The sequence below is a fragment of the Triticum dicoccoides genome, chromosome 7A (genome assembly GCF_002162155.2).
Source record: "Triticum dicoccoides isolate Atlit2015 ecotype Zavitan chromosome 7A, WEW_v2.0, whole genome shotgun sequence".
Taxonomy (NCBI): domain Eukaryota; kingdom Viridiplantae; phylum Streptophyta; class Magnoliopsida; order Poales; family Poaceae; genus Triticum; species Triticum dicoccoides.
In genome coordinates, this window is record NC_041392.1 from 621450155 (window position 1) to 621461649 (window position 11495).

The 11495-nt window shown below is 50.5% G+C and overlaps 1 protein-coding gene across 1 annotated transcript; it reads right to left on the reverse strand.

The window, feature by feature from the left end:
• Positions 1-6573: 6573 nt before the first annotated feature.
• Positions 6574-8366, reverse strand: LOC119328348 (UDP-glycosyltransferase 86A2-like). The gene is made up of 2 exons (XM_037601349.1): positions 7800-8366; positions 6574-7700 (listed from the first exon to the last, which is right to left on the reverse strand). The coding sequence occupies exons 1-2, from the start codon at positions 8362-8364 to the stop codon at positions 6796-6798; spliced, it is 1470 nt and encodes a 489-aa protein (XP_037457246.1). The 5' UTR covers positions 8365-8366; the 3' UTR covers positions 6574-6795.
• Between the last annotated feature and the right edge of the window lie 3129 nt (positions 8367-11495).

Below are 11495 nucleotides of genomic sequence, written 5' to 3' on the forward strand. Positions count from 1 at the left end.
TTCTGCACACACCATTGGTAAGTTGCCTAAGCACTCTTGAGCCCAAAAGGCATAGACGCATAGCAGAAAGCCCGAAAAGGAGTTATAAACGATGTCTTCTCTTGATCCTTGACTGCCATCTTAATCTGATGATACCCGGAGTAAGCATCTAAGAAACTCAACCGTGCGCAACACGCCGTAGCATCAATGATCTGATCAATACGGGGAAGAGCAAAAGGATCAGCCGGACAGGCCTTGTTTAAATCTGTGTAATCCACACACATACGCCAGGTGCCATTCTTTTTGAGCACGAGCACCGGGTTAGCTAACCATTTTGGGTGAAAGACCTCCACAATGAACCCGGCCACCAGGAGCCGGGCCACCTCTTCTCCAATGACCTTGCGCCTTTCTTCATTGAACCGCCGAAGAAACTGTCTGACGGGTTCGAACTTTGGATCGATATTAAGAGTGTGCTCAGCGAGTTCCCTCGGGACACCCGGCATGTCTGAAGGTTTCCATGCAAAGATGTCCCGGCTCTCATGGATGAACTCGATGAGCGCGCTTTCTTATTTCGGATCCAAGTTTGCGCTGATGATGAACTGTTTGGATGAATCGCTAGGCACAAAGTCAACCATCTTAGTGTCATCAGCCGATTTGAACTTTAACTCCGGCTCATGCTCTGTTGTTGGTTTCTTTAATGACGTCATATCCACCGGGTCAACATGATCCTTGTAGAATTTCAACTCCTCTGTTGCACAAACAGATTCAGCATAGGCAGCATCCCCCTCTTCACATTCCAAGGCGATCTTCCGGCTCCCATGGACTGTAATGGTGCCATTGTGACCCGGCATCTTGAGCTGCAAATACATGTAACACGGCCGAGCCATGAACTTGGCATAAGCCGACCGCCCAAATAGAGCATGATATGGGCTTTTGATCTTAACCACTTCAAAGGTTAATTTTTCTGCCCTGGAGTCATACTCATCCCCAAAGGCTACCTCTAGCTCGATCTTACCAACTGGGTATGCCGACTTACTGGGTACTACACCATGAAAAACAGTGTTGGATTGTTTAAGATTTTTATCCGTCAATCTCATCCGGCGGAACGTCTCATAGTAAAGGATGTTGATGCTGCTGCCTCCATCCATGAGTACCTTTGTAAACTTGTACCCACCAACCTGAGGTGCCACCACCAAAGCCAAGTGACCCGGATTATCAACCTGGGGCAGGTGATCCTCTCTGCTCCACACAATAGGCTCCTCCGACCAACGTAGATAACGTGAAATTGTCGGTTCAACGGCATTGACGGCCCTCTTGTGGAGTTTCTGGTCTCTCTTACATAAACTGGTAGTAAAGGCATGATACTGTCCGCTACTCAACTGCTTCGGGTTGCTCTAATAGCCGGATTGTTGCTGCTATTGATTCCCTTGGCTGTGTTGCTGATTATATCCTCCCTGGTGACCAGGATGACCCTGACCATGAAAACCTCCTCCGCTTGAACCAGCGCCCGGGCCCTGAAAGCCGCCTCCACCTGAGTCGCCACCCGGGACGTGACCCCCATCAAATGTGTTTGAATTTTTAAATGCCTTCATGATCATGCAATCCTTCCACAAGTGGGTGGCTGGCTTCTCCCGGGTGTCGTGTCTTGGACAAGGTTCATTCAACAACTGCTCAAGAGTGGGGCCTGGCCCGCCCGATCGAGGGGGTTGTTTGCCCTTGCGCCGCTGATTACCACTGAAAGTGCGTTATATCGACTAGAGGGGGGTGAATAGGCGATTTTTATGAGAGTCTTCAAAACGTGGAAGTTATGAAGACAAACAGCAGAAATATGCCTATTACTATGCAGCGGAAGGTAGACTACACTAGGCAAGCCATGGTCAAGTATCAACAGAGTGAAAGCACAATGACAAATGGCTGCAGTGTAATAAGGATCAGGTAGGAAGATATTATGAAGCCAAATAGATCATACACTCACGTTGTGAAGACAAAAGATAGAACAGACATGCAATGACTTCACAATGAGTAATCAGTAAGTAAAAGAAAGTGAAGATGAAACCAGTGACTCGTTGAAGACAATGATGTGTTGGACCAGTTCCAGTTGCTGTGACAACTGTACGTCTGGTTGGAGCGGCTAGGTATTTAAACCTTAGGACACACAGTCCCGGACACCCAGTCCTGAACACTCAGCTCAGGACACCAAGTCCTCACCTTATTCTCCTTGAGCTAAGGTCACATAGTCCTCGCCCAATCACTCAGGTAAGTCTTCAAGGTAGACTCCCAAACCTTCACAGACTTCGTTCACTGGCAATCCACAATGTCTCTTGGATGCTCAGAACGCGACGCCTAACCGTCTGGAGGATGCATAGTCCTCAAGTGTAATAAGTCTTCAGATCACTCAGACAAGAAGACTTAAGTGATGCCCAATTTACTCTGGCTCTGGGTGGTTAGGGCTTTCTCCTCGCTAGAAATTTTCTCTCAAAGGCTTCGAGGTGGGTTGCTCTCAAACGACAAAAGCCGTGCACTAAAATCTGAGCAGCCAACCGTTTATGGTTGTAAGGGGGTGGGCTATTTATAGCCACTTGGCAACCCGACCTAATTTGTCCGAAATGACCCTGGGTCACTAAGGAACTGACACGTGTTCCAACGGTCAGATTTCAAACTCACGCGACAACTTTACTTGGGCTACAAGTAAAGCTGACTTGTCCGGCTCTGGACAAGATTCGCTCTCATTGTCTTCACTCGAAGACATAGGTTTTTGGTTTAGGCATCACTTCAGTCATTCTGACTGGTTCTCCTGGACCCCACTTAACAGTATGGTGGTTCCTATGACTCAACACAAAAGAAAAAGAACTATGAAAGATCTAAGTCTTCGAGCTCCATAGGCTTCATATCGTGTCTTCTTTTGTCATAGTCTTCAATGTGAATATCTTCATATGCCACATTTGACTTCAATGTCTTCATACATTTTTAGGGGTCATCTCTGGTAGTAAAACCGAATCAATGAGGGACTTCTACCTGTGTTATCCTGCAATTCTCACAAACACATTAGTCCCTAAACTAGGTTTGTCGTCAATACTCCAAAACCAACTAGGGGTGGCACTAGATGCACTTACAACCACCCTGCGCAATAGTATTAGCAACAAACTCATTAGCCTTACGTTTATTACCTCCTTGATTTGCCGGGTTATGCTGGTGACCCTTTCCATTGCCGTTCTTCTTTCCCTTCGTTGCTTTTTCTTCATCAGATGCGGGGTCTTTGGTGGTATCAAAATCGGCATACTTGACAAGTGCCGCCATCAACGTTCCCATGTCATTACAGTCACGTTTAAGCCGCCCCAACTTCTGTTTCAGAGGTTCAAAATGGCAATTTTTCTCCAACATCAAAACTGCTGAGCCAGCATCCATCTTATCAGATGAATGTATTATCTCCTTAACCCGGCGCACCCAATGGGTTGTAGATTCTCCATCCTCTTGCTTGTAATTGGTCAGATCCACAATCGACATTGGCTGCTTACACGTGTCTTTAAAGTTCTGGATGAACCGTGCCTTCAACTCTGCCCATGAGTCGATGGAATTGGGTGGTAATCCTTTCAACCAGGTCCGAGCCGTTCCATCCAAAATCATGGTAAAATATTTGGCCATTGCAGCATCACTAACCTCCAACAGCTCCATAGCCATCTCATAACTCTCAATCCAAGCCCCCGGCTGTAAGTCAGCCGTGTAGTTAGGCACCTTACGAGGTCCCTTGAAATCCTTGGGCAACCGCTCATTGCGTATGGCTGGGACCAGGCAAGGTACGCCTCCGGTTCTTGTAGCCACTCCCGCCTCAACTGAGGTTGCTGGATAAGCCGGAAAGGTTTGGTGAGCCGCTTGCTCCGCTGCTATCTGAGCCGCCTGTTCCGCCTCTTGAAGAATCCTCTCCTGATCCGCCAAGTTAAGAGCTCCAGCCCGCACCGGCTCATACCTATATGGCCGGTTGTGACGTTGAGCATTACTTGACATCTCTGCAGATTCCATGTGCCTACTGTAACTCGGGCTCCGGCTTAGGCGAGGAGTTGAATGGATCATGTCTCGACTGTAGGAGTATGCATCCTGCTGGGCCAAAGCTGTATGAAGTAGTTCTCTTACCCTCCAGGTTTCAATTGCTACTGGCGAGTCGCCTTCCATCGGGAGAGTTGCCAATCGAGTCAACGCTGCAATGAGGTTATCCATGGGGTTGGAGAAGTGACCCGGGGGTGTTGATATATAACGAGGAGGAGCCGTATTCATACGCGGCGGCTCCATGGTGCGTGGCTGAACTGGTGCACCGGGCGTCGTGACCCGGTTTGCCTCTGGCGGGTTGCTCCATCCAGCTCCGGGTGTATGGAACAGATTCCTCGGACCCAGTGTTAGAGGCAGACGCGACTGAGTTTTCTGATGCCTCCTCCTCATGACTTCGTTTGACGCATTAAGATCCACCGAGAGCCGGAAGGTTTCTGCTTGAAGCTGCTCGTTCTGCTGCCATCCGGGTTTCCTCCGCGGCCAGATTTTCCTTAGCTTGCACCATCTCCTCCCGCACGTGTGCCACTTCCGTGTCATGCTGGGATTTATCCGCCGGCTCTACCGCAACGGTTAACAGAGTCGTTAGTTTATCCATGAGATCCATGAGAACCTGAGCCGGGGGGCGCGCGGGGTCTCCTGACCCGGCAGCTGCCGACCCGATGGCTGCTGCTGTCGCTGCGGTGGAGTTCTGCCCAGGCTGCGTCCCTGCCATGAAGACTCCGACCCAATTCGGTGGCTCAAGGGGGTCCGGAATACTGCTGCCATCGGAACAGCCCCCGAGCAAGCCGTCTTGCAGTTGGTACAACGAGTCCATCTCACCTGTTGATGATGCAGTATCAGAGCAGATGGCCGTCTCCCCGCCTTCCATTGATCCTTTGGAGTATTCACCGCCATGGATGCAGCCTACAAAGGCATGCTTCACGACAGATTGAACACGGGTGGACCCGGCGCGCTGAGCCGTTTCGATGAGGTCGGTGTGGACATCCGGCTCAGGTCCTGACTCGCCGGTCCGGCCGATGAAGACGTGAATTCCGCCGAAGGGGACCCGGTACCCGTACTCGATTGAGCCGGCCTCGGGGCCCCAGCCTTCGTCGTCGATGTAGATCTTGCCGCGACGACTCTTGGTCATCCGGCCCACGGCGTATCCCTTGAGCCCTTCGAAGTTGCCCTTCAAGAACTTAAATCCACCGTGCGCTGGCCCCACGGTGGGCGCCAACTGTCGTGGAATTGACACGGCAGATGCCCTAGAGCAAGGACTTAGTCGTAGGGCCATCGCACTAGGAAGCTTAAAGGGGTTAATTGGGACAGGACACGAGAGAGTTTTATACTAGTTCAGCCCCTTACGATGAAGGTAAAAGCCTACGTCTAGTTGGGATTGGTATTGCTGAGGTTTCGACTTCCAAGAGGCTCAACTCGCCGGCTTGGTTATCGACTTGGTTGTTTCTTGCCCTAAACCGCCACCGGGTCGTCCCCTTATATACACGGGTTGACGCCAAGTGGCCTACAGAGTCCCGGCCGGCTCATAATCGTGTCCGGCTCGGTGACTTTCTTTACATGTCTTTCTGTATAAGTATTTCCTTACATGTGGCGGTTTACTTATAGTATCGGGCCTCAAGCCGGCCCCAGGCCTTTGGGCCTTCTATAAGACTTAATAAACTACAAACTTGGATATTTACTGAGCTTCTTGCGTAACCCGCCATTGAAGCTGACCCGGCCCCTCTTGGACGGGTCTCAACTGATAGTAATATCCCCAACACCTACCTTGGCTTTTTCTTCTCCATTCCCCTCCCTGATTTGGAATAATCTAAACCAAATTGTTACTTTCAATTCCTTCTCCTACTAATCAAATTTTATGAAAACCATGCCATGCATTAACTCAGTCAAATCAAATCAAGTCTTACCGAAGCCTCAAACCTTAGCTATCTTCCATCGCCTTCCCTACCATACCCAAATCAAATCAAATCAAATATTATCAAAATCTCAATTAAATCAAAACTTTCCTTGTATTCCCCTAGCCATACTCAAATCAAATCAAATATTATCAAAATCTAAAATATGGTAGGTTTAAGGTACTCCATTTCTTTATGTAAGGTGTATTATTTTTGACATGATGATCAAGGCACATAACTATAGACAATCTAGTACGAGATTACCCTTAGTTGATTATCGGCAAGTAAAACATTAAGCATGGGAAAGGAAGAGATACATGTAATCGGGATAGAGATACTTTTCCTTTTTTTTCACTGCAATGAGATGTACATGTAATCAGATAATTTCCTTTTTCTAGAGGGCTAAAAATAAAATTACGGGGAATTAGAAGAAAAAAAAATGCATCTTACATTGTGCAATTTTATCAGAAAAATACACCTTGTATAAAGGAACTGAGTGAGTATATGTCAAACACAATTGATGTTGGACCAATATAATACTATGCTATACTCCATTGCAATGCACGGGCAAGTAACTAATAAATTAAAAATGATCAAAATATCATCTTATCATTTGAAAAATGATGTGGTGAATAAAATGTTCTCTGATGATGTAACTGCACTTCATGACGGTCTTGAGAGGATCGTGTTGATAACGTGTTAGCCTTGCTGGGCAAGGTTATGCGTTTGATATAGACAGAAAAATCTGACTTTTGATGGCAATTAGGTACACACTACACATGACAGAGTACAAAGACATACAAAGACAGAAAAATCCTATGAACTGAAATGCATTCCTTCTCCAACGGCGGGTGGGTGGCGCTTCAGGCCGATCAGTCGGCGCAGCTTAACATCCGCCGCAACGCCGCGTTAGCTCGTCGACGAACTCATCGAAGCTCCGCTGCGACGACCCGCCGTGCGCCGCGGCCACCTCGAGCGTCGTCCTCACATTCTTCACCGCCTCCCGGAGCTCCTCCCCCTCTTTCCCAGACATCACGCGCTCGATCCTCGCCTTCACCTCGTCGGCGAACACCGCGCCACGATCCCCGATGGTCACGCCTACGCGCCACTCCCGCACGACGAGCCGCCGGTTGGTGATCTGGTCAGTGAGCAGAGGGAAGCACAGCATGGGCACTCCCGCCCACACGCTCTCCAGCACGGAGTTCCACCCGCAGTGCGTCAGGAATCCACCCACCGCGGCGTGGGAGAGCACCTCCACCTGGCAGCACCACGGCACCACCAGCCCGCGCCCGGCGGACGCCGCCGCGAACCCCTCAGGCAGCGGGTCCGGGTCGTCGGAGCTCACGATGCCCGGCCGCATCACCCACAGGAACCTCGCGCCGCTGGCCAGGACTCCCCCGGCGATCTCGCGCAGCTCCTGCCTGGTGACGTGCGCGTAGCTGCCGAAGGAGATGTAGAGCACGGACCCCGCCGGCTGCGCGTCCAGCCAGCGGGAGCAGTCGGACTCGGCCCACATGGAGGTGGCGACGGCGCTGCGGGCGAAGCCGGCGGGGAGGATGGGGCCCACGGCGTAGAAGGGCTTCTCGGCGCGGAGCGCGGCGATGGTGGACGGCTCCAGCTCCTCCACGGTGTTGCACAGGACGTAGTCGGCGCCGCGCGCCTGCTCGAACGCCTTGAAGATGATGCGGTGCACCACGCTGGTGGCGTTCGTCTCCTGCAGGTACGACGTGAGCTCGTGCGGCTCGATCGCCGGCACCCCCGGGATGTAAGTGATCGTGTCCTTCCGAGGCTCTGCAACACGTCCCAGAAAGGATCTTCAAAATCGATGCCATGGCGGGCAGACTATTTCGCTACGTTGAATTGATACATGAGCATATGGGAGGTACTCACCGTTGCATCCGAAGTGGCCGTGCTCGGTGAGCAGGTGGACGTGGTAGTAGAGGTTGAAGATGAGCGCGGGCTCCGTCCAGAAGGACACGTACGGGACGCCGAGCTTCCTGGCCAGGGTGGCCGGCCACGAGAAGAAGGTGTCGGCGACGAGGCACGTGGCGGCCGGGTCGACGACGACGCGGCCGAGCAGCTCCTCGACGTGGCCGGGGAGCGCGTGGAGCAGCGAGCCGTGGAACTCGTCGTGGTGCAGCGACCGGTCGAACCCCAACGGGAGGCCGTCGCTGACGAGCTCGCAGCGCACGTCCATCCCCGCCGCGCGCGCGCCGGCGAAGGCGTCGTGCCCGGCCGGGTCGACGCCGAGGGCGCGCGCCGTCTGGTCGTGCACGGCCTCCGTGGTGACCACCGTCACGGCGAAGCCCCGCGCCGCCAGCCGCAGCGCGAGGTGCGTCTCGGGGACGATGTGGCCCTGCATCGGGTACACCACCACCACCGCGTGCGGCTTGCCCGTGCGGCCGCCGCTCGCCGCTGCGCCGGCGTCCTTTTGCGCCATAGTCAATTTTTGCATGACCTGGCACGTCCCTGCAGGCTGCAGATTCGCTTCTTAACCGTGCTTGAACTCGGCTCAAAGGTAGGTTTCATGTGTAACCAAAGGGAAAAGGGTACAGGGAAAGTGGTTTTCAAAATATTCCCTCCCAAGCGCATATCGACAGCCAACCACCCTCCTCCGTCGCGCACATGTACGTACACGGCCCAACAACCACCATTGTCCCAAAAAAAGAAAAAGAAGAAACGGTAACCACCATCAATGGGAATTTCATTGTCATGGAGAAGTTCTTTGGCACTTGAAGCCACCGTAGAGTTGTTCTTCCTGTCCTAGAATGATGGGATATGTTGATAGGTTATCTATGGGCAGAGCATCTTTGAACAATATGAACTCACACTAGGTAAATCCTTCAAGATGTAGATGGTTCTGAAGAGTAAGATGATATAAGATGACACCTAGGTTCCATATTTGCCAAACACACAAACAGCAGCAGCCAACCGCTGGTAGCAGTTTATCCTATCCTTATGTCTAAAATCACTCTGCTGTTGGCAATAGGCAATTTGGTAAAATCAGTCAGCTGCTGGCAATAGGCAATTTAGTACTGTATCTCAACAACACCGGCATATTGGGTGCATATTTTTATACTTCTTTTGTCTTTTCAAAGTGTTGGGGCTGAATAGCAAAGATGTTAGGGTATTTACAACCGGACCCCTAATATCCACCTCAACGGGGAGGCAGGGGGATCAGACAGTATCCCCGTGCGGCGCACCAGTGGGTAGTGGAGACGGCGGTGTGGTGGGGCGGGTCGACGACGATCGCCGGCGGCAGTGGCGTGACCATGCATGAAGTTTCACGTGGTTGGCTCCTGCCAACGTAATAGGAGAAGGTGTTTTTAGGGCGAGTTCCCAAAAATATCAAGTAGGAAAACTTGTAAGACATGCTTTAAGGGCGCGTTTGGTTGCTTGCATCCATCCCAACCAGGGCCGCACGAGAAGAATCTGATATGTTTGGTTGTCTGGGCCGCATCCAAAACCTGGCTCGACGAACTTCAAAGCATGCATGAGCCTGGATCTGGAGGAATGGCCGAATCGACCGTTTTTTGCAAACCAGGCTGGGTCGACCCACCTCATTCGCACATGGTGGGTCCTCTCGCACAAGAGGATGCGGGCTAGTGTGTAGCACGTATGTTATTTATTTTCTTCCACCTCCAGTAACCTCCTTCTCTAATCTCCTTTCTTCCACCCATTCAAATCTACGTGATTCATTTTGAGGTAAGCTTTACACGAAAAAGATGCACATCGATGTTACTGTTTCATTTTTGTGATCACTTCATAGTTTCGTTTACCATAAATATTCAATTTCATGTTCATGTTTGGAGCTATTTTGAATCCATTTTGTCAAATTTGTCATGCACGGTCGATCGTTTGAAATTTCCTTTGACCAGTATCTTCATCTTGCAATTTCACACGACTTTCGTGTTGTAGATTTTCTGTTTCGACGATCGTAAACGAGTAGATCTAACATCTTCCTCGTGGAACGTGTTGGAAATATGAGCAAATTACTACGAGATTTAATCTGAATAAACAGAAGATAAATCATGACCACAGCAGCAGAGATTAAACTAATCATGCGAACTAGCATAGCAGATGAACATATCACATCTAAGGCACATACTAGATGCATGAATTCTACCACGATCTCAAACAGGAAGGATAGAATCACATACGGTGCAGCGGGTGCAGCACCGCCGGCGTTGACGTTGTCGCCCATGTCGTCGAGGACGAGGTTGCCAAGGTCGGGGAAGAAGTCGTCGTTCGCGAAGTCGTCGCTGCCAGCAGTCGCGCGAGTGCGCTCCCCAAAAACCTGATTGCCCCTCTCCCGTACAGGATCACGAGAGGCGGGGTTCCGGAGGCCTGCTGTCCCTTCTCGCGGTGCACGCCGGAAGGAGGGATGGATAAGACTTGCTTGGCGGCGCAATGATCTGGAACGGTGGTGAGAAACCATACGAAGCGGTGGCGGCTAGGGTAGACGTCTGCCTGACTATATAGTGCGGGCCGGGTAGGTCGTGGGAGTAAACCCCACGTCCAAGTCGTCACGATCCAAAAGAATCGGAAACGGTTCAGTAATTAATGACTCATTAATTTTCCCATGCAGCAAAATTATAGACAACGTGCATAGCTCTGTCCTCGGCTCGGCTCAATCCCGCAACCCGCGGCGCGTCGTGACGAGGCGTGGCGTGGTGAGGCGCGCGTGTAGGTCTCCTTTTCTCATACTCATACAAGTGGTAGAAGAGCTCACCTTATAAAGAGGTGCAACTCTCTCTCAACTTCCGGGGTGGGACTAAACTTTAGCATCACTCACTCCACTCACATGTGTGCATGAATGGGCCAAGAGAATTTCAGAATTTTAGTTGGGCTTTGGGCCAAAGGCCTACTAGCAAAATTCTAACAATCCCCCACAAAGTCTCATTGGCACATCTCATCATTTAGTTCCAAAACATTGTTTTATATATCGGTGCTTAGTGGAGACTGTGAAGTTGAACTTCCACTTAGAAATTTATGCTACACTAGATCACAACTTAAATAGTGGACTATGCCTTGAACTACAAGTTTTCTGTGAAACTAGTTTCACACAAATTCTTGGCCGATACTGGGCTGCCGCAAGGCTTCCCCGCGGGTGGAGCGTATACGTCATACTCCAGGGCCTTTCATGAATTTATTAGAGAACACCCAATTCTCACAGACTGCGACGTTAACAGTCAAATTCATATAGGTGTGTTCCTCAGAAGATGTTCTGCAGGACAACATCTTTGCTTACCCGAATAAGCAACTTGGAACACATTAAGATAAGTATCAACCTGCCATGCAGATCAGGAGAGTATTGCATCTTCACGGAGTGGGATAATTAATATAGGGATACTCTCCTCCCAGCTGACCAACAACTTGTCTCCCACTTCTACTTCACGGGATCTCCGATCACATAGAGTGGGTTACCACTATGGACAACTCATGCGGTGGGTCTCAAACCCATCTCCATCGATGCATTATCTATCACATTACGTGATAGACCCTTTGTGAAGGGATCTGCCAAGTTTTTCGACGTTTGGATATAATCCAACGTAATAACTCCGGAGTTCCTTAATTTTCTGACAG

What these genes read in the sequence shown, in the direction of transcription:
- LOC119328348 (XM_037601349.1), bottom strand. Translation starts at nt 8,364, where the DNA reads ATGCAAAAATTGACTATGGCGCAAAAGGACGCCGGCGCAGCGGCGAGC. An exon ending in CGGCCACTTCGGATGCAACG is followed by an intron (nt 7,701 to 7,799) that starts GTGAGTACCTCC and finishes GACGTGTTGCAG; the next exon opens with AGCCTCGGAAGGACACGATC.